General features: G+C 48.9%; 1 protein-coding gene across 3 annotated transcripts in view; it reads left to right on the top strand.

Moving 5' to 3' along the window:
* Positions 1-23,783, top strand: part of LOC144610610 (ras GTPase-activating protein nGAP-like) — a 60,636-nt gene that overhangs the window by 18,108 nt on the left and 18,745 nt on the right. For all 3 annotated transcript variants that reach the window (XM_078429435.1, XM_078429436.1, XM_078429437.1), the window contains 8 exons: positions 7,176-7,264; positions 8,193-8,272; positions 9,424-9,577; positions 11,061-11,159; positions 13,120-13,668; positions 16,836-16,980; positions 19,509-19,653; positions 23,260-23,496. In XM_078429435.1, coding sequence (XP_078285561.1) covers positions 7,176-7,264; positions 8,193-8,272; positions 9,424-9,577; positions 11,061-11,159; positions 13,120-13,668; positions 16,836-16,980; positions 19,509-19,653; positions 23,260-23,496 — 1,498 coding nt within the window. The remainder of the gene's footprint in view (positions 1-7,175; positions 7,265-8,192; positions 8,273-9,423; positions 9,578-11,060; positions 11,160-13,119; positions 13,669-16,835; positions 16,981-19,508; positions 19,654-23,259; positions 23,497-23,783) is intronic.

Below are 23,783 nucleotides of genomic sequence, written 5' to 3'. Positions count from 1 at the left end.
TCGGGTCGGGACTCTTCTTCAGAAGAAGGGTCCCGACCCGAAACGTCGCCCATTCCTTCTCTCCTGAGATGCTGCCTGACCCGCTGAGTTACTCCAGCATTTTGTGTCTACCCTACACACTAGGGGCAATTTACAGATGGACAATTATCCGCCTGTGGGATGTGGGAGGAAACCGGGGCACCCGGAGGAAACCCACGCGGTCACTGGACAAAAGGACAAACTGGAAACTTGTCATTCGGACATTATGCCCCCTAGTTCTAGATTTCCCCACCAAGTGTTATATCCTTTAGGTTTTTTTCGTTTTTGGGATACAGCGTTGAAACTGGCCTTTTGGCCCATGCCAACCATCGATCACCTGTACCTAGTTCCGTCGTACACACTAGCGACAGCAGTGCTGGCTCGAAGGGCCAAATGGCCTACTCCTGCACCTATTGTATATTGTCTATTGTCTATTGTCAATTTACAGAAGCCAATTAACCTACAGACCTGCATGTCTTTAGAGTGTGGGAGGAAACGTGAGCACCCGGAGAAAACCCACGCGGTCACAGGGAGAACGTACAAACTCTTTACAGCAGCACCCGTAGTCATTATCAAAGCCAGGTATCTAACACTGTAAGGCAGCAACTCTACCACTGCGCCACCGTGCCGCCCTGAAGCCCGTTGAGTCCATCTCGACCATCATTATCCTGGTGGCTACCATTGGTTGGAGAGAAGGAGGTTGAGGGGTGATATTTAGTTTGGTTTAGAGATACAGCATGGAAACAGGCACCGCCCAGCGATCCCCGCACATTAACACTATCCTACACCCACTAGGGACAATTTACACATTTACCAAGCCAATTAACTTACATACCTGTACGTCTTTGGAGTGTGGGAGGAAACCGAAGATCTCGGAGAAAACCCACGCGGGTCACGGGGAGAACGTACAAAATCCGTACAGACAGCGCCCGTGGTCGGGATCGAACCGCGGTCTCAGGCGCTGCAAGCATTGTAAGGCAGCAACTCTACCGCTGCGCCACCGTGCCGCCCAGAAATGGGGATATGACAGAAATGTGTAAAATCATGAGGGTATGGGTGGGTGAATGCTACAGTGTGGAATGTGGGGGGAGTGAATGAGAATGTGGGAGAATAAAAAACAGTGATATTTATGTAAGATTTGTGTAATTGAGTGGCTGATGGTGGGTCTGAATTTGATGGTCCACTTAGGTTTACAGTCAATGGTTGCCACTAGGATGATGAGGGTCTTGACCCGAAACGTCACCCATTCCTTCTCTCCTGAGATGCTGCCTGACCTGCTGAGTTACTCCAGCATTTTGTAAATTTGATTTGTACCAGCATCTGCAGTTATTGTCTTATACTAGGTTGATGATGATCGGTATGGACTCGATGGGCTGAAGGACCTGTTTCTATGCTGCATCCCTACATGACTCCATGACAAGTCCTGGATTATTGTCTTGAATTTCCATGCTGTTGGGCACTTGAAAGCAAATAAGGTCATATTGTCATGAGGTCATACGTGACAGGAGTAGAATTAGGCCATTCGGCCCATCAAGTCTACTCCACCATTCAATCATGGCTGATCTATCTCTCCTTCCTAACTACATTCTCCTGCCTTCTCCCCATAACCTCTGACACCTGCACTAATCAAAAATATGTCTATCTCTGAATCCACTGACTTGGCCTCCACAGCCTTCTGCAGTAAAGAATTCCACAAATTCACCACCTTCTGACTAAATAAATTTCTCCTCATCTCCTTCCTAAAAGAATGTCCTTTAATTCTGTGGCTGTGACCTCCAGTCCTAGACTCTCCGACGTGGAATCTAATTCCTCAGGAAACCGCAGTCAGTAGAGGTGAATTAGGTCATTGAGTGTGTCGGAAGGAACTGCAGATGCTGGTTTAGACCGAAGGTAGACACTAAATGCTGGAGTAACTCAGCGGGACAGGCAGCATCTCTGGAGAGAAGGAATGGGTGATGTTCCGGGTCGGGTCCTTTCATCAGACTGGAACCGCAGATGGGCGGCACGGTAGCGCAGCGGTAGAGTTGCTGCTTTACAGCGAATGCAGCGCCGGAGACTCAGGTTCGATCCTGACTACGGGTGCTGCACTGTAAGGAGTTTGTACGTTCTCCCCGTGACCTGCGTGGGTTTTCTCCGAGATCTTCGGTTTCCTCCCACACTCCAAAGACGTACAGGTATGTAGGTTAATTGGCTGGGTAAATGTAAAAATTGTCCCTAGTGGGTGTAGGATAGTGTTAATGTACGGGGATCACTGGGCGGCACGGACTTGGAGGGCCGAAAAGGCCTGTTTCCGGCTGTATATATATGATGATGATATGATGATGATGATGAAAAGATGCAAAGTGCAGGTACATGGATAGGACAGGGTTGGAGGGATTTGTGGCAAACACAGGCAGGTGGGACTAGTGTTGATGGGACATGTTTCGGTGTAGGCAAGTTGGACCCAAGGGCCTGTTTCCACGCTGTATGACTCTATGACTCTATAACTCAGCTGGTCAGGCAGCATCTCTGGAGAACATGGTGACATAGTGGTAGAGTTGCTGCCTTACAGCGCCCGAGACCTGGGTTCAATCTCGACTACGGGTGCTGTCTGTACGGAGTTTGTACGTTCTCCCCGTGACCTGCGTGGGTTTTCTACGAGATCTTCAGTTTCCTCCCACGCTCCAAAGACGTGCAGGTTTGTAGGTTAATTGGCTTGGTGTCAATGTAAATTGTCCCTAGTGCGTGTAGATAGTGTTAGTGTGTGGGGATTGCAGTTCAGTGCGGACTCGGTGGGCCGAAGGGCCTGTTTCTGCTGTACCACTAAACTAAACGATACGATACGATAGAACTTTATTGATCCCAGGAGGGAAATTGATCTGTCAACAGACATATAAACACAAAATACATGAAACATGAAATTAAAGTGACGAGTGGAAAGGATTGGGGATGAGCAAAGATTGGGACGGGTGAGGGGAGACAGTCTACCCCATGACAGAATGGGGAGGAATTGTACAGGTTGATAGCCACAGGGACTAAACTGAACTAAACTAAATAGTAGGAAAAAAACTGCAGATGCTGGTTTAAGTTGAAGGTAGACACAAAATGCTGGAGTAACTCAGCAGTTCAGGCAGCATCTCAAGGGAGAAGGAATGGGTGACGTTTCAATAGACATTAGACAATAGGTGCAAGAGGAGGCCATTCGGCCCTTCGAGCCAGCACCGCCATTCAATGTGATCATGGCTGATCATTCTCAATCAGTACCCTGTTCCTGCCTTCTCCCCATACCCCCTGACTCTGCTATCCTTAAGAGCTCTATCCAGCTCTCTCTTGAATGCATTCAGAGAATTGGCCTCCGGAGTCAGGGGGTATGGGGAGAAGGCAGGAACGGGGTACTGATTGAGAATGATCAGCCAAGATCACATCAGACGATCTGAAGAAGGGTCTCGACCCGAATCGTCACCCATTCCTTCTCTCCCGAGATGCTGCCTGACCCGCTGAGTTACTCCAGCATTTTGTGTCTACCTTAAACTAAAGTTAACTAAACTTAACTTATCTTAACTAAACTGAGATGGGTGATGTTTCTTTACCACCCTTCCCCATTTTGGTTCTCATTGGTAATTCACTCTAAGGGATTAATTTACTTACTGCTTTATCAGTGTTTTTTAGTTGCCTGCTAACGATAGCATCTACAGGAAGTGATAGTTTCGGTAAAATGCAGCAGCTTTAGACTGATGATTTTTTTTTTGCAAATGACGCATACTTTGGTTATCTGCGTGCTCATTATTCCCAGATATGGAAAGGATGTATCGTCACCACAAATCAAACAATTAGCAAAGATCTGAAATAGATGCAGAAATTGGCAGAAACTCTCAGCAGGGAAGGCAGCATCTGCGGAGGAAGAAGAGGGGCTAACACTCAGAGATCTGAAACGTCATCTATCCCTGTTTTCCAGAAGGTCATCGACCTGAAGTAGACACAAGGAACCGCAGATGCTGGTTCACAAGAAAAGCTGGAGCAACTCAGTGGGCTGGCAGCAGAGATGCTGGATTGGGCCGAATGGCCGTATAGTTTCTTGCTGGAAACAAGTAGCCAAAGCAGTTCAATGAAAAAAGCTAATGGCATGTTGGCCTTCATGACAAGAGGAGTTGAGCATAGGAGCAAAGAGGTCCTTCAGCAGTTGTACAGGGCCCTAGTGAGACCGCACCTGGGTTACTGTGTGCAGTTTTGGTCTCCAAATTTGAGGAAGGACATTCTTGCTATTGAGGGAGTGCAGCGTAGGTTTACTAGGTTAATTCCCGGAATGGCCGAACTATCGTATGTTGAAAGACTGGAGCGACTAGGCTTGTATAAGCTGGAATTTAAAAGGATGAGAGGGGATCTTATTGAAACGTATAAGATTATTACAGGATTGGACACGCTAGAGGCAGGAAACATGTTCCCAATGTTGGGGGAGTCCAGAACCAGGGGCCACAGTTTAAGAATAAGGGGTAGGCCATTTAGAACGGAGATGTGGAAAAACTTTTTCACTCAGAGAGTTGTAAATCTGTGGAATTCTCTGCCTCAGAAGGCAGTGGAGGCCATTTCTCTGGATGCTTTCAAGAGAGAGTTAGATAGAGCACTTATGGATAGCGGAGTCAGGGGGTATGGGGAGAAGGCAGGAACGGGGTACTGATTGTGGATGATCAGCCATGATCACATTGAATGGCGGTGCTGGGTCGAAGGGCCGAATGGCCTCCTCCTGCACCTATTGTCTATTGCCAGTCTTTCAAATGCTATTGTATTACCCGTCTCAACTACCTCCTCTGGCAGCTCATTCTATGTACCCAATATCCTCTGTGTGAAAAGGTTACTCCAGCAATTTGTGTTTTAGAGAATGGATGGATGTAGAATATGTGCAGGCAGATGTACAGTTTTATTCGGTAACATAGTCAACATAGTCAGCACTGGCAGTGGTGGCCAAAGGGCCAGTTGCTGTGTGGTACAGTGTTCTATAGGGTGAATGAGACAATGGGTGTGGTTAACTCCAGTAACACCATGTAACCCTTGCATCCCCTCTCTCTCCGTCCCTCCCCCACCCTCGTCGTCGAACTAGTTTCACTGTCATCCTGTTGAGTTTCACAGTCTGTATAACTCGTTATCACGTGTAGGAAAGAACCGCAGAAGCTGGTTTAAATCGAAGGTTGACACAAAATTCAGTCTTCAGTCTGAAGAAGGGTCTCGACCCGAAATGCCACCCATTCCTTCTCTCCAGAGATGCTGCCTGACCCGCTGAGTTACTGCAGCATTTTGTGTCTAACTCGTTATCACCTTCTCCGCAGCCACCAATGGACCATTGTGGGCTCTCCATTTCCTTGATCATCTTTGCTTTTTGCATATCTTTCTTCCATTTATTCTCTCGTATATCCCATATATTCCATATATATCTCTCGTTTCCCTTTCCTCTGACTCTCAGTCTGAAGAAGGGTCTCGACCCGAAACGTCACCTTATTCCTTTCCTCCAGAGATGCTGCCTGACCCGCTGAGTTACTCCAGCATTTTGTGTCCATCTTATAGTAAACAATGCCAATTTTTATATAACGTTGGAACTGGATACTTGAACCAGACCAAGACGTTTGTTGCTATTTATCTGTTCATTTGCGGCTTATCATTGTGTATCTAACTAACGTCTATCTTTGGAGGGACTGATGCAGTTTGGAAGGCAGTGTTAGACAATAGACAATAGGTGCAGGAGGAGGCCATTCGGCCCTTTGAGCCAGCACCGCCATTCAATGTGATCATGGCTGATCATTCTCAATCAGTACCCCGTTCCTGCCTTCTCCCCATACCCCCTGACTCCGTTATCCTTAAGAGCTCTATCTCGCTCTCTCTTGAATGCATTCAGAGAATTGGCCTCCACTGCCCTCTGAGGCAGAGAATTCCACAGATTCTCAACTCTCTGACTGAAAAAGTGTTTCCTCATCTCCATTCTAAAGGGCCTACCCCTTATTCTTAAACTGTGGCCCCTTGTTCTGGACTCCCCCAACATTGGGAACATGTTTCCTGCCTCTAACGTGTCCAACCCCTTAATAATCTTATAAGTTTCGATAAGATCCCCTCTCATCCTTCTAAATTCCAGTGTATACAAGCCTAGTCGCTCCAGTCTTTCAACATATGACAGTCCTGCCATTCCGGGAATTAACCTAGTAAACCTACGCTGCACGCCCTCAATAGCAAGAATATCCTTCCTCAAATTTGGAGACCAAAACTGCACATAGTACTCCAGGTGCGGATTCACTAGGGCCCTATTGCTGAAATTGACCGGGTAGTATGAGCAGGACTAGTCTTACTGACGTTCTGTGTTTTGAACTGTACACTGACAGGGCCAGGAAGCGAGCGGGCAAGATCATCTCTGACCCCTCTCACCCTGGCCACAAACTCTTTGAAGCACTTCCCTCTGGAAGGCGACTCCGGACTGTCAAAGCAGCCACAGCCAGACACAAGGACAGCTTTTTTTTCCGCGATTAGTAGCTCTACTCAATAACCAAAGGACTAGGGTGGCACGGTGGTTCAGCGGTAGAGTTGCTGCCTTACAGCGAATGCAGCGCCGGAGACTCAGGTTCGATCCTGACTACGGGCGCCGTCTGTACGGAGTTTGTACGTTCTCCCCGTGACCTGCGTGGGTTTTCTCCGAGATCTTCGGTTTCCTCCCACACTCCAAAGACGTACAGGTATGTAGGTTAATTGACTGGGTAAAATGTAAAAATTGTCCCGAGTGTGTGTAGGATAGTGTTAATGTGCGGGGATCGCTGGGCGGCGCGGTCTCGGTGGGCCGAAGGGCCTGTTTCCGCGCTGTATCTCTAAATCTAAATCAAAGCCTGTAGCCCCCTTTTGCTCTGGTTTATTTCATTCACATGTTTAAACTGTAATGTCGTATCCTTATTGTTTTGAAGAAGGGTCTCGACCCGAAACGTCACCCATTCCTTCTCTCCCGAGATGCTGCCTGACCCGCTGAGTTACTCCAGCATTTTGTGGATAAATCCTTATTGTTTTAATGTGTTTATGCTTTATTCTTAATTGTTTACTGTGTGTGTGTCGTGCTGTTACTTGTGAGCGGAGCACCTAGGCACATTCCTTGTACGTGCACATACTTGGCCAATAAATTCATTCATTCATTCATTCGTGCGTTCATTGTGCAGATCCAGCGTCTGGGAAGAGGAGTCCTCCAGCAGTCAGGAAGTCCGAACGGATCGGACCGTCCAGCGAGGGCCCTGTAAACAACGTGAAGGTACCAACGCGATCCCCTCAACCCCACCGCCCTCCACCCATCCCAACGCCCACTCCGGCTACTCCTTTCCCTGCCAGGGAACAATTCGGCCCAGCAAACGCATGCTAGCTCTCCACAAGAACAATTCCGTTCCCTGCTCTTTCACCCGTCCCTCTCCAGTTTTCCCCTCGAGGGTCAAAAACGTGCAGGTTGGGCGGGTCATTGACCACTGTTCATAGTCTGCACTGCCCAGGTCCCTCTGTGCCGCTTGCTTACACTCTCTTTCTCACTCTCTCTCTCTCTTCTGCACAGTCTCTCTCATGCTCTCGCTCACTCTCTCTCTCTGCACATTATTCCCCTCATGCTCTCCCTCACTCTGCCTCACACTCTCATTCTCTTTCTCTCACTCTCCTTCTATCAGTCCCACTCTCTGACACCCTCTAACTCTCTCATTCACTCTTCCTCTCATTCACTGTCATGCTCTCTCACCCACTCTCTGAGACACTCTCTCACATGTTGCCTCTCTGTCTCTGTCTCTCTGTCTCTCTCTCTGTCTCTCTCTCTCTCTCTCTCTCTCTCTCTCTCTCTCTCTCTCTCTCTCTCTCTCTCTCTCTCTCTCTCTCTCTCTCTCTCTCTCTCTCTCTCTCTCTCTCTCTCTCTCCCACTCTCCCTCTCTTCCCTCTCTTCCCTCTTTTTCTCTTCTCTCTTTCTCTCTCTCTCTCTCTTTCTCTCTTTCTCTCTCTCTCTCATTTTCTCTCTCTTTCTCTCTCTCTTTTTCTCTCTTTCTCCTACTCTCTCTCTCTTCCCTCTTTTTCTTTCTCTCTCACTCTCACTCCTAGCACTCTCTCAACCAAGATGCCCCTTCTTCCCCTCATGCAAGACTTGACCCAACCCTTTGCCCAGCGTGGGCAGGCTTGCTCTGCGATTGACTCTCTCCTTCCCGTTGTAGAATCTGATCAGGAAAAGATGGAGGAAGAAGATTCGGAGCCATGCCGAGCCACCAGAATCTCCACACGCCAAGAGCACCAGGTAGAGCCATTGTATTTGAGTGTTTCTCAGCAAAGATGCCTTCTGTGCCCGGCATTGCACCAAGCACCCACATTTACTGAGGACACAGCAGTACCTCCCATGATGGGTGGGAGTTAGTGACTGCACCCCATTATAAACAAGCATCACTCAAGCTCCGTTGCTCATTGTTCATCTGAACACGTACAAGGAAGCCACTTATTGTAGAATTCCACAATGGAATGGATAGGGCAGGTTTGGAGGGATTTGTGCCAAACGCAGGCAGGTGGGACTAGTGGAGATGGGGCATGTTGGCCGGTGTGGGCAAGTTGGGCTGAAGGGCCTGTTTCCACGCTGTATGACTCTATCTTAAGATCACGCCCATTAGGGCGGCACGGTGACACAGCGGTAGAGTTGCTGTCTTACAGCGCTTACAGTGCCAGAGACCCGACTATGGGTGCTGTCTGTACGGAGTTTGTACGTTCTCCCCGTGACCAACTGGGTTTTCTCAGATCTTCGATATCCTCCCACACTCCAAAGATGTGCAGGTTTGTAGGTTAATTGGTTAGGGTTTGTTTACTTGGCATGAGTGTAAATTGTCCCTAGTGTATGTAGGCTTGTGTTAATGTGCGGGGATCGCTGGTCGGTGTGGACTCGGTGGGCCGAAGGTCCTGTTTCCGCGCTGTATCTCTAAACTAAACTACCTCTCGGGTCCTTTCTAATTCAGACTCGCCTCACCCTTTGTACTCTGGAATTTAGAAGGATGAGAGGGGATCTCATTGAAACACATAAGATTATTAAGGGATTAGACATGCTAGAGGATAGGAAACATGTTCCCGATGTTGGGGGGAGTCCCGAACCAGGGGCCACACAGTTTAAGAATAAGGGGTAGGCCATTTGGAACGGAGATGAGGAAAAACTTTTTCACTCAGAGAGTTGTGAAGCTGTGGAATTCTCTGCCTCAGAAGGCAGTGGAAGCCGATTCTCTGAATGCATTCAAGAGAGAGTTAGATAGAGCTCTTAATGATAGCGGAATCAAGGGATACAGGGAGAGGGCAGGAACGGGGTACTGATTGAGAATGATCAGCCATGATCACGGTGAATGGCGGTGCTGGCTCGATGGGCCGAATGGCCTCCTCCTGCACCTATTGTCTATTGTCTATTGTCTATTCCAGACGGCAGAGCATCCAGAAGCTGGGAGAGGCTGTGTCCTACGAGTCTTTATCGGGGCCTTTGAACCCCATCGAAACACTCGACCTGTCGAATGAGTCGAACGTCATCATCAGGAAGCTTCACAGCAGCATTCTTGGAGAGAAGTACTGCTTTGAGGTAGTAGCATGTCTGTTTTGTATTCAGTTATGACACTAAACAATACCGTGGTAACACACCCATCACCTTAGTACAAAATCACCAAATTACACTACATTTTCAAATAACTGTAATCCAATCCTTATTGAGGACATATTCCACCCTCCGTGAGGCCCAGCGGTCCCGGAAATCCCCCAGGGTGCCCGTGGAGAGCGCGTAGTCCCTCTCCAGTGCCACCCGGGCACGGACTTAACCCTGGAAAAGGGGCAGGCAGCCGGCTCGGGCAAAGGCATGGCTGTTTGTGTGGGATATTCTGGCGGGTACTCCACTGTGGCACGCCATGCAAAGGGACCTCACCCTTGGTCTGCAATTCTCAAAGAGGGAGGCATTACCCTGAGGGGCAGTGTTTCCATCGATGGTGCTTAGCATTTACACACGAGCACATATGCACAGACACGCGTAAACACACACTCACGTACACGCATGTGCACACACAATGCACACTCAAATGCACACACTCGCACATGCACACAACATGCATACTCACACACATACACGCACCTACACACACACACGCAAACGTACATGCACGTACACACACACACACACTCACATATATGCACATATCTAGATACACACAAACACACACACATATAGACTCACACACTTACACTTACACTCACACAATTTCACACTCACATATATATATATATATAGACACACACTCACACTCAGACACACATGGACACACACACACTCATACACACACACATATACTTAGACTTACACACATTCACACACACATCTCGACTCACTCAGACACACACACATGCTCACACACACACACACGCTCACACACACGCACACACGCTCACACAATCACACACACACACACACGCACACACACTCACACACGCACACACAGCTGGAGAGTATTTTGTCATGATAAAGGGTTGGGTACCAGTTACTGGGATCGGGAGAGGTTTCTGCACGGTGAGCCATTATGTATTGGCAGATGTTTGAATGCTCTGGCAGTGTGTGGGGTGTGAATGCTCTGGCAGTGTGTGGGGTGTGAATGCTCTGGCAGTGTGTGGGGTGTGAATGCTCTGGCAGTGTGTGGGGTGTGAATGCTCTGGCAGTGTGTGGGGTGTGAATGCTCTGGCAGTGTGTGGGGTGTGAATGCTCTGGCAGTGTGTGGGGTGTGAATGCTCTGGCAGTGTGTGGGGTGTGAATGCTCTGGGCAGTGTGTGGGGTGTGAATGCTCTGGCAGTGTGTGGGGTGTGAATGCTCTGGCAGTGTGTGGGGTGTGAATGCTCTGGGCAGTGTGTGGGGTGTGAATGCTCTGGCAGTGTGTGGGGTGTGAATGCTCTGGGCAGTGTGTGGGGTGTGAATGCTCTGGCAGTGTTTGGGGTGTGAATGCTCTGGCAGTGTGTGGGGTGTGAACTATGTTCTCATGTTCCCTGTTGTTCCCCAGTTGCTGACATGCCCACTGCTTGCACTACAGGTCATTAACTCAAGGGGGAGCCGTTGCTTTGGCTGCTCTTCAGCAGAAGAGAGAGACAAATGGATGGAGAATCTGCTTCGAACTGTCCAGCCCAACAAGGTAACTATAGAAGATAGACACAAGATGCTGGAGTAACTCAGCAGGTCAGGCAGCATCTCTGGAGAGAAGGAATGGGTGACGTTTCGGGTTGAGACCCTTCTTCAGACTGAGAGTCAGGGGAGAGGGAAACGAGAGATATCGAAGGTGCATGGAACAAATGGATGCAAGATATGTAAAAAGCAACAGTGATTGAGGAAGGGTGGAGCCCACAATGGTCCATTGTTGGCTGTGGGGTGTTATACAGACGGTGATACTCAACAGGACGACAGTGAAACTAGTACAACGACTAGGCTGGGAAAGGGACGGAGAGAGAGGGAATGAAAGGGCTACTTGAAGTTGGAGAAGTCAATGTTCATACCGCTGGGGTGTAAGCTGCCCAAGCGAAATATGAGGTGCTGTTCCTCCAATTTGCGCTGGGCCTCACTCTGACAATGGAGGAGGCCCAGGACAGAAAGGTCAGTGTGGGAGTGGGAGGGGGAGTTAAAGTGTTTGGCAACCGGGAGATCAGGTTGGCCTAGGTGGACTGAGTGAAGGTGGGGCCAGGCAGATTAACAACAGATACGCAAGGAACTGCAGATGCCGGTTTACAAATAAAATGACATAAAGTGCTGGAGTAACTCAGCACGTCAGGCAGCATCTCTGGCGGACATGGACGCACTCTGGGGCAGCCCAGTGGAGGGGAAACGTGCAAACTCCACACGGACAGCACCCGGGTCTCTGGCGCTGTGATGCAGCAGCTATTCCTGCCACTGTCCACCCACCCACACTCAGACGTCTCTACGGGGCAGCACGGTGGCACAGCGGTAGAGTTGCTGCCTCACAGCGCGAGACACCCGGGTTCAATTCTAACCATGGGTGCTGTCTGTACGGAGTTTGTACGTTCTCCCCGGGACCGCGTGGGTTTTCTCCGGGTGCTCCGGTTTCCTCCCACACTCCAAAGACACGCAGGTTTGTAGGTTAATTGGCTTCTGTAAATTGTCCTTCGTGTGTAGGATGGAACTAGTATTGTCCCCAGTGTGTGTAGGATAGTGTTAGTGTGCGGGGATCGCTGGTCGGCGCAGACTCTCTGTGGGCCAAAGGGCCTGTTTTCATGCTGTATCTCTAAACTAAACATCTGCCGAAGGACAAAGTTAGTTGAACAGCAATCCCCCCAAACGAACACTATCCTACACAAACTGGGGACAATTTACAAATAAACCAAGCCAATGAATCTACAAACCAGTTCTGTTCAGTTCAGTGTATTGTCACGTGTACCGAGCAAGGTACAGTGAAAAGCTTTTGTTACGTGCTAACCAGTCAGCGGAAAGACAATACATGATACTTGTACGTCTTTGGAGTGTGGGGGGAAACCCAGGAACATGCATGAACACTCGGGACAATTTACAATTTTTACCAAAGCCAATTAACCTGCAAACCTGCACGCCTTTGGAGTGTGGGAGGACACAGGAGATCCTGGAGAAAACCCACGCAGGTCACGGGGAGAACGTACAAACTCTGTACAGGCAGCGCCCGCAGTCAGGATTGAACCTGGGTCTCTGGCGCTGTGAGGCAGCAACTCTACTGTGGCGTTACTCCAGCACGCTGTGTGTGTCTCCCATCCATTGTTTTAGATTTTTAGATTTAGAGATACAGCGCGGAAACAGGCCCTTCGGCCCACCGGGTCCTCGCCGCCCAGCGATCCCCGCACATTAACACTATCCTACACACACTAGGGACAATTTTTACATTTTGCCAAGCCAATTAACCTACATACCTGTACATCTTTGGAGGAAACCGAAGATCTCGGAGAAAACCCACGCAGGTCACGGGGAGAACGTACAAACTCTGTACAGGCGGCGCCCCCAGTCAGGATTCAACCCGGGTTTCTGGCGCTGTGAGGCAGCAACTCTACTGTGGCGTTACTCCAGCACGCTGTGTGTGTCTTCCATCCATTGTTGATCTCTTGCCCCTTTGCTTCCAGGACAACCGCGAGAGGGTGGAGAACATGCTGAGCCTGTGGGTGTACGAGGTGAAAGACCTGGCACCGAGGAAGAAGTACTTCTGCGAGCTGCATCTCGACGGCTCTCTCTACGCCCGCACCACCAGCAAGCTCAACGCTGAGGAGCTCTTCTGGGGCGAGCACTTTGAGTTCAACAACCTGCCGCCCGTCAGGGAGGTCACCCTTCACCTCTTCAGGGACGAGGACAAGAAGAGGAAGGAGATGAGCGCCCTGGGCTCCGTCACCCTCCCTCTGGCGGGGGTGACGGGGCGCCAGCACACGGAGAGGTGGCACAGCATCAATGTGCAGACCCTCAACAAGGGCAAGGTGGTTCTGCCCACCATCAGGCTCAGCCTGCGCTACCAGAACATCAAGGTCCTGCCCATGATACATTACAAGGAGTTTGCGGAGTACCTCATCTGCAAGCACACAACCCTGTGCACGGTGCTGGAGCCAGCCTTGAAGGTGAAGGAAAAGGAAGAGGTGGCCTCCGCCCTCGTTCATGCCCTCCAAGGTGTCGGCAAAGCCAAGGTACGCCAGGCACCTCGTTACCGCTCCAGGCACCCTCTCCCCCTCATGCAACCCAGTTGCTGCCTCACAGCGCAGGTCCGATCCTAGAAACATAGAAACATAGAAAATAGGTGCAGGAGTAGGCCATTCGGCCCTTCGAGCCTGCACCGCCATTCAATATGATCATGGCTGATCATCCAGCTCAGTAACCCGTACCTGCCTTCTCTCCATACCCCCTGATCCCTTTAGCAAAAAGGGCCACATCTAACTCCCTCTTAAATATAGCCAATGAACTGGCCTCAACTACCTTCTGTGGCAGAGAATTCCACAGACTCACCACTCTCTGTGTGAAGAAATGTTTTCTCATCTCGGTCCTAAAAGACTTCCCCCTTATCCTTAAGCTGTGACCCCTGGTTCTGGACTCCCCCAACATCGGGAACAATCTTCCCGCATCCAGCCTCTCCAACCCCTTAAGAATTTTATATGTTTCTATAAGATCCCCCCTCAGTCTTCTAAATTCCAGCGAGTACAAGCCCAGTCTATCTAGTCTTTCCTCATATGTAAGTCCTGCCATCCCAGGGATCAATCTGGTGAACCTTCTCTGTACTCCCTCTAACCTCAGAGTTGCTGACCTCAGAGTTGCTGCCTTGCAGTGCCAGAGACCCGGGTTCCATCCTAACTATACAACTGAGATGAGGAAATACTTTTTCACCCAGAGAGTTGTGAATCTGTGGAATTCTCTGCCACAGAAGGCAGTGGAGGCACTGATATAGGGAGAAAGCAGGAACGGGGTAGTGATTTTGGTAGAACATATTGAATAGCGGCGCTGGCTCGAAGGGCCGAATGGCCTAATACTGCACTTATTTTCTATGTTTCTATATTTTCTATGTCTGTATGGAGTTTGTACGTTCTCCCTGTGACCACGTGGGTTTCCTCCGGGTGCTCCAGTCTCCTCCCACATCCCAAAGACGTGCAGGTTTATAGTTTAGTTAGTCCATAGTGAGGCCCACCAGAAATTGGAGGAACAGCACCTCATATTTCGCTTGGGCAGCTTGCAGCCCAGCGGTATGAACATTGACTTCTCCAACTTCAGATAGTTCCTCTGTCCCTCTCTTCCCCTCCCCCTTCCCAGATCTCCCTCTATCTTCCTGTCTCCACCTATATCCTTTCTTTGTCCCGGTTTGGGCCTAACATCGGTCTGAAGAAGGGTCTCGACACGAAACGTCACCCATTCCTTCTCTCCCGAGATGCTGCCTGACCTGCTGAGTTACTCCAGCAATTTGTGAATAAATACCTTCGATTTGTACCAGCATCTGCAGTTAATTTCCTACACAGTTTAGTTAGTTTCGTTAGTTTCGTTAGTTTAGTTGAGTTGAGTTGAGTTAAGTTTATTGTCATGTGCACCGAGGTACAGAGAAAAGGTTTTTGTTGCGTGCTATCCAGCTAACGGAAAGACAATACATGATTACAATCATATCATATCATATCATATCATATATATACAGCCGGAAACAGGCCTTTTCGGCCCACCAAGTCCGTGCCGCCCAGCGATCCCCGCACATTAACACTATCCTACACCCACTAGGGACAATTTTTACATTTACCCAGCCAATTAACCTACATACTTGTACGTCTTTGGAGTGTGGGAGGAAACCGAAGATCTCGGAGAAAACCCACGCAGGTCACGGGGAGAACGTACAAACTCCTTACAGTGCAGCACCCGTAGTCAGGATCGAACCTGAGTCTCCGGCGCTGCATTCGCTGTAAAGCAGCAACTCTACCGCTGCGCTACCGTGCCAATCATATACTGTCAGCATGCACAATCATGATTAGGTTAATTGGCCCTCTGTAGGTTGGCTCTAGTGTGTAGTGAGTGCGTGTGAAAGTGGGATAACATAGAACTACTGTGATCGATGGTCGGCGTGGAATCAGTGGGCCAAAGGGCCTGTTTCCATGCTGTATCACTAAACTAAACTAAACTACATCTAAGTAAGCAGTGATGGAAATATGTTGGTATAACATGGAATAGCAACAGGTTCTGAGAAGCAGGAACACTGTGCTTCATGAGCGGCACGGTGGCGCAGCGGCAGATTTGCTGCCTTACAGTGCCCGAGACCCGGGTTCCATCCTAACTCTACGACTGAGACGAGGAAATACTTTTTCACCCAGAGAGTTGTGAATCTGTGGAATTCACTGCCACAGAAGGCAGTGGAGACCAATTCACTGGATGTATTCAAGAGAGAGTTAGATAGAGCTCTTGGGGCTAAAGGAATCAAGGGATATGGGGAGAAAGCAGGAACGGGGTAGTGATTTTGGTAGAACAGTCATGATCATATTGAATGGTGGCGCTGGCTCGAAGGGCCGAATGGCCTAATAGTGCACTTATTTTCTATGTTTCTATATTTTCTATGTCTGTATGGAGTTTGTACGTTCTCCCTGTGACCACGTGGCTTTCCTTCGGGTGCTCTGGTTTCCTCCCAAATCCCAAAGACGTACAGGTTTGTAGGTTAATTGGCTTTGGTAAAATTGTAAATAGTCCCTAGTGTGTGTAGGATGGAGCTACTGTGTGAGGTAATCACTTGTTCTAATACAGGTGTTTTATGACCTGGAATAGACCATTTGGCCCCTCGAGTTGTTCTGCTATTCAGTTGGATCTTATGTTTAGTTTAGTTTAGAGATACAGGCGGAACAAAGCCCTTTGGCCCACTGGGTCCGCACTGACCAGTGATCCCCGCACATTAACACTGTCCTACACCCATTAGGGACAATTTTTACATTTACCAAGCCAATTAACCTACAAACCTGCATGTCTTTGGAGTGTGGGAGGAAACCGAAGATCTCGGAGAAAACCCACGCGGTTCACGGGGAGAACGTACAAACTCCGTACAGACAGCACCTGTAGTCGGGATCGAACCCGGTTCTCCGGCGCTGCATTCGCTGCAAGGCAGCAACTCTACCGCTGCGCCACCGTGACCGCCCCAATCTGACCTTGGACTCAACAAATTCCTGACGGGTCCTCTAACCCCAATGATGTCTCTCCTGCCCAAATATCTACTGATCTCTGCCTTGGATGGCTTGATGAGTCACCTCTCCGGTATTGGGGATTCCACAGATGGACTATTAATGTTGCCACTGCCAAATGTGTTAAGCATCTGTTCATCCCTGCTGCCTTTGCCGCGACTCTGTAGGACTTCCTCATCGAGTCAGGGATTGCGGAGGTCCATCGCTGTGAGGAGAACCACTCCGTGATCTTCAGAGAAAACACCTTGACCACCAAAGCCATCGATGAATTCATGAAGCTGGTGGGGCAGAAGTACCTGGTGGAAACTCTTGGTAAGAATAACTGTGACTTTAAGTAGTTTAGTTTAGTTTTGAGATACAGCGTGGAAACAGGCCCTTCGGCCCACCGAGTCCGCACCAACCAGCGATCCCTGCATATTAACACGATCCTACACACACACCGGGGACAATTTACACTTACTGTATACCAAGTATACAAACCCAAGCCAATTAACCTACAAACCACTTCTCCAACTTTAGATAGCTCCTCTGTCCCTCCCTTCCCCTCCTCCTTCCCAGATCTCCCTCTATCTTCCTGTCTCCACCTATATCCTTCCTTTGTCCCGCCCCCGACATCAGTCTGAAGAAGGGTCTCGACCCGAAACGTCACCCATTCCTTCTCTCCCGAGATGCTGCCTGACCCGCTGAGTTACTCCAGCAATTTGTGAATTAACCTACAAACCAATTTTATACGTCTCTATAAGATCCCCTCTCATCCTTCTAAACTCCAGTCTGTTTATTTGTCTGTTTTTTTAATATGCTGAGCTATTTTGTTGTTGTTTGTGATGGGTTATATAGAGTACTGTTGTTACATATCTGTTGTCCTGCTGTAAGTGAGGATTTAATTGTTCCGTTTCGGTACACGTGACAATAATACGTTCTTGGCTTCTGACACATCCCCAAATAATTGCACTGAGATGGGGAACCAAGTCTGGCACTAGATGGCTCACAGCCACCATCTAATGGTCAGATACAGAACTGCATTTAGACTATAGACAATAGACAATAGGTGCAGGAGGAGGCCATTCGGCCCTTCACGCCAGCACCGCCATTCACTGTGATCATGGCTGATCATCCACAATCAGTATTCCATTCTTGCCTTCTCCCCACATCCCTTGACTCCGCTATCTTTCAGAGCTCTATCTAACTCTCTCTTGAAAGCATCCAGTGAATTGGCCTCCACTGCCTTCTGAGGCAGAGAATTCCACAGATTCACACCTCTCTGAGGTGAAAACGTTCTTCCTCCACTCCGTTACTTTAGACTTTAGAGTTACAGCGTGGAAACAGGCCCTTCGGCCCACCGAGTCCGCACCGCCCAGCGATCGCCCCTGTACACTAATGACATAGGTACGGAGTTTGTACGTTCTCCCTGTGATCGCGTGGGTTTTCTCCAGGTGCACCGGTTTCCTCCCACACTCCAGAGACGTACAGGTTTGTAGGTTAATTGGCTTCGGTAAAAAAAAATTGATTGTCCCTAGTGTGTGGGATAGTGTTAGTGTACAGGGTGGTCTCTGGTTGGCACAGACTCGGTGGGCCGAAGTGCCTGTTTCTACGCTGTATCTCTAAAGTCTAAAGTTTAAAGTAAAGTAGGGTGATGTGAGACTTGGAGGGGAATGATACCTTGTAAGTAGGGAAGAGACGAGAGTTTGTCAGAGCTGAATGCATCACTACCGGCTACCTGAATACATCTCCTCAGACCTGCTTCAGGAACTATGGTACTTGTTTAGCTAGTCCAGAACCAGGGGACACAGTCTAAGAATAAAGGGGAGGCCATTTAAAACTGAGGTGAGAAGAAACTTTTTCACCCAGAGAGTTGTGTGAATTTGTGGAATTCTCTAAAATAAGAAGGCAGTGGAGGCCAATTCACTGGATGAATTTAAAAGAGAGTTAGATAGAGCTCTAGGGGATAGCGGAATCAAGGGATATGGGGAGAAGGCAGGCACGGGTTACTGATTGTAGATGATCAGCCATGATCACAATGAATGGCGGTGCTGGCTCGAAGGGCCAAATGGCCTCCTCCTGCACCTATTTTCTATGTTTCGATGTCCAGAGTGACTTTCCGTACTGATAGTTGGGGAGTCAGCAAGAGAATATCAACAATCAGTGGTCTTATTGAAGAAGGTCTTTTTCTGGTACTTTTCTGGCATGAATGTTCCCTTCACATATCTGCCTAGGCATGAATGTTGTCTTCATCCTACCTTGAGTGAAGCCAGATTCTCAAATCTACTTCACCCCACCACTCCCAAGACCCTTGATTCTCTGAGTCCAGTCTTTTTCACTCAGCGGGTAGTGGGTATATTCATGTTCATAAGTGATAGGAGAAGAATTAGGCCATTCGGCCCATCGAATCTACTTCGCCATTCAATCATGGTTGATCTATCTCTCCCTCCTAACCCCATTCTCCTGCCTTCTCCCCATAACCACTGACACCCGCACTAATCTGTGACTCTGCCTTAAAAATATCCACCGACGGCCTCCACAGCCTTCTGTGGCAATGAGTTCCACAGACTAACTACCCTCTGACTAAAGACGTTTCTCCTCACATCCTTTCTAAAAGAGCGCCCTTTAATTCTGAGGCTATGACCTCTGGTCCTGGACTCTCCCACCAGTTTCTCTCTGAAACCCGTACCAATCAAGAATCTATCTATCTCTGCCTTAAAGAGATAAGGAACGAGCTGCCAGAGGAGGTAGTTGAGGCAGGTACTATAACAACATTTAAACGACACTTGAGCAGATACATGGATGGGAAAGGTTTAGAGGGATATGGGCTGATCCGTAACCTCCCACGATTTCATTTGCAGGAGACTTTGTAATACGACTCTACAACCCTGAGGAGAACTACGAAGTGGATCCCAACAAGTGCCCGGCTAATGATGTCTTGGAGAATCAGTCGAATATGAGAGAGAGCTGTGAAGAAGCATTTCACCAAATCGTGGACTCCCAATGGTAAGGGAGCAAAAACAAATATCCAAAGTGTCTGAAGAAGGGTCCCGACCCGAAACATCACCCATCCATGTGCATGAAAGAGCTGCAGATGCTGGTTTAAATCGAACGTGGACACAAAATGCTGGAGTAAACTCGGCGGGACAGGCAGCATCTCTGGAGAGAAGGAATGGAGACCTGAAACGTCACCCATTCCTTCTACCCAGAGATGATGCCTGACCCGCTGAGTTACCCCAGCATTTTGTGTCTACCGTCACCTATCCATGTTCTCCAGAGATGCTGCCTGACCCGCTGAGTTACCCCAGCACTTTGTGTCATTTCTCAGTAAGCCAGCATCTGCAGTTCCTTGTTTCAACAAATATCGAGCTGATGTAAGCCACTCAGGCCCTCTGGTCAGCCATTATTTCAATACTTTCTTGTCTGACCTTCTGCATCACGATATTGTATATGCCATGGCTGGACATGTATAAATACTCCTTTCTCCTCGATTTCAAACCAGGTGCTGGAGGAGGCCATTCGGCCCTTCGAGCCAGCACCGCCATTCATTGTGATCATGGCTGATCGTCCACAATCCATAATCCGTGCCTGCCTTCTCCCCATATCAATAGACAAGAGACAATAGACAATAGGTGCAGGAGTAGGCCATTCGGCCCTTCGAGCCAGCACCACCATTCAATGTGATCATGGCTGATCATTCTTAATCAGTACCCTGTTTCTGCCTTCTCCCCATACCCCCTGACTCCGCTATCCTTAAGAGCTCTATCTAGCTCTCTCTTGAATGCATTCAGAGAATTGGCCTCCACTGCCTTCTGAGGCAGAGAATTCCACAGATTTACAACTCTCTGACTGAAAACGTTTTTCCTCATCTCAGTTCTAAATGGCCCACCGCTTATTCTTAAACTGTGGCCCCTGGTTCGGGACTCCCCCAACATTGGGAACATGTTTCCTGCCTCTAACGTGTCCAACCCCTTAATAATCTTATATGTTTCGATAAGATCCCCTCTCATTCTTTTTCGATAAGATCCCCTCTCATCCTTTGATTCCACTAGCCCCTAGAGCTCTATCCAACTCTCTCTTAAATCCATCCAGTGAATTGGCCCTCTGTGGCGGTGAATTCCACAAATTTTACAGTAGCCATTGCCCAGGCAAGCACAGGCTTAGGGTTAAACCAGCATCTGCAGTTCCTTCCGACACATATGATCTAATAAGATGTCCTATCCAGTGCCGACATGAGACGCACTAGGCTGGATCATACACTGGAGTGCCGTGAACAACTTCCACTGAGTCCAACCGAACCAGCGAACCCAACCAACCAACCAGCACATGACTAACATACACTTACATCAAGCCGCTGTGGTGCAGCGGTAGAGTTGCTGCATAACAGCACGGTGGCGCAGCGGTAAAGTTGCTGCCTTACAGCGAATGCAGCACCTGAGACTCAGGTTCGATCCTGACTATGGGCGCCGTCTGTACGGAGTTTGTACGTTCTCCCCGTGACCTGCGTGGGTTTTCTCCTAGTGCGTGGGTTTTCTTCGTCACCCCACTACACACGGTCCCTCTTAGTTCTTGGTCACCCCCACCCCCCCCCCCCCCACACAGTGTCCCTCTTAGTTCTCGGTCACGACCCCCTCCCCCCCCACACCGAGTCCCTCGTAGTTAACGCGCCCCCCTTTTTTCTCGGCGTCCACCTTCAGGAGCCGCTGGCAACCTCCGTCTATCACACATGGAGCCTTGCCCTTGTGCCTAGTTTCCCTCTGCTGGAGTCCATGGCCCATGAATGGGGGATGAAGGCCGATAGTTTTCAGACTAGAGTGTCGGAGACTAGAGCTGTTTAGTTTAGTTTATAGTTTAGTTTATAGTTTAGTTTAGAGATGCAGCGCGGTAACAGGCCCTTCGGCCCACCGAGTCTATGCCGACCAGCGATCCCCGCACACCAATACTATCCTACACGCACTAGGGTCAATTTACAATTTTATCGAGGCCAATTAACCTCCAAATTTGTAGGTTTTTGAAATGTGTGAGGAAACCAGAGCACCCAGAGAAAACCCACGTGGTCACGGGGAGAACGTACAAACTCCCTACAGACAGCACCTGTAGTCAGGATCGAACTTGGGTCTCTGGTGCTGTAAGGCAGCAACTCTACCGCTGCGCCACCGTGCCGCGCTATTCTCTTATCTGCAATTTGATCATCTATGCAGCTAGCTAACATTTCTAGGCTGGAGCTCAGCCTTGCAGTTCAGACAGGGTAAATATTGAACACTCCCAAGTCTTTAACTCTTTGAGGTCTATACCGCAGTATCTCCTCATCATCAAAGGTAATCTAACTCCAATCCTTGGCACATTATATCAGTCCTTCTTTATTGCCTGCATCAACTTACTACATTGAGAATCTCTCAGGCACTTCAAAGAAATGGCAGACACCAGGAACTGCAGATTAGTTTAGTTTAGAGATACAGCACAGAAACAGGCCCTTCGGCCCACTGAGTCCAACCGAACCAGCGAACCCAACCAACAAACCAGCACACTACTTACATACACTCGGGACAATTTACACTTACATCAAGCCAATTGTGGCGCAGCGGTAGAGTTGCTGCCTTACAGCGAATGCAGCGCCTGAGACTCAGGTTCGATCCTGACTACGGGCGCCGTCTGTACGGAGTTTGTACGTTCTCCCCGTGACCTGCGTGGGTTTTCTCCGAGATCTTCGGTTTCCTCCCACACTCCAAAGACGTACAGGTATGTAGGTTAATTGACTGGGTAAAATGTAAAAATAATTGTCCCTAGTGTGTGTAGGATCGTGTTAATGTGCGGGAATCGCTGGGCAGCATGGACTCGGTGGGCTGAAGGGCCTGTTTCCGTGCTGTATCTAAAAATCTAAAATCTAAAAAAAATCTAAAAAAAATTACCCCTACAAACCTGTACGTCTTTGGAATGTCATAAGGTCACAAGTGACAGGAGTAGAATTAGGCCATTCGGCCCATCAAGTCCACTCCACCATTCAACCACGGCTGATCTATCTTTCCCTCCTAACCCCATTCTCCTGCCTTCTCCCCATAACCTCTGACACCCACACTAATCAAAAATCTATCTATCTCTGCCTTAAAAATATCCCCTGACTTGGCCTCCACAGCGTTCTGTGGCAAATAATTCCACAGATTCAGCGCACTCTAACTAAAGAAATTCGTCCTCACCTCCTTCCTAAAATGAACGTCCTTTAATTCTAATGTGGGAGAAACCGAAGATCTCGGAGAAAACCCACGCAGGTCACGGGGAGAACGTACAAACTCCCTACAGACAGAGTCCGTAGTCGGGATCGAACCTGGGTCTCGGGCGCTGCAAGCGCTGTAAGGCAGCAACTCTACCGCTGCGCCACCGTGCCGCCCCACTCCATATCCTGTACAGAGCAAGAAGTGTTTGTGGTCTCCAATGGTTCTGGACAGCTTATAGGAGGCCACCCTAAACCTCTATTATATAGTTAGATAGTTAGATAATACTTTTGCTTTTGGGCTTGGTTTTCTTCGTTGAGTGCTTGTCCTGGAGTTACAGCACAAGCACTTTGTGCTTTTAATTGTAATTTAAATGTATGTTGTGCATTTGTCTTGTGTTCAGTGCCTTTCCCGATGAGCTGAGGCAGATATTTGCGGCCTGGCAGCGAGAGTGTATCCTCCGAGGGAAGACGGACATCGGCCAGCGCATGATATGCGCCTCGCTGTTCCTGCGATTCCTCTGCCCGGCGATCATGTCCCCCAGCCTCTTCAACCTGACCCAGGAGTACCCTAACGACAGCACGGCCCGCACTCTCACACTCATCGCCAAGGTCATCCAGAACCTGGCCAACTTCACCACGTAGGTCCAAGCCCCTGTCAAGAGTCAACAGTGTTTTATTGTCATGTGTCCCAGACAGAACAATGACATTCTTACTTGCAGCAGCACAGCTGAATATGTAAACATAGTGCACTGGAAACAATATGATAAACGAGAAAAAACACACACGCGCATGTATATATATATATACATACATGCGCGTGTGTGTTTTTTCTCGTTTATCATATTGTTTACAGTGTACTACATTTACATATTCAGCTGTGCTGAATGCGCGTGCGCGTGCGTGTGTGCATATATATATATCTATA

Source organism: Rhinoraja longicauda, chromosome 37, assembly GCF_053455715.1.
Source record: "Rhinoraja longicauda isolate Sanriku21f chromosome 37, sRhiLon1.1, whole genome shotgun sequence".
Classification (NCBI taxonomy): Eukaryota; Metazoa; Chordata; class Chondrichthyes; order Rajiformes; family Arhynchobatidae; genus Rhinoraja; species Rhinoraja longicauda.
This window is presented reverse-complemented; position numbering and strand designations above follow the sequence as displayed.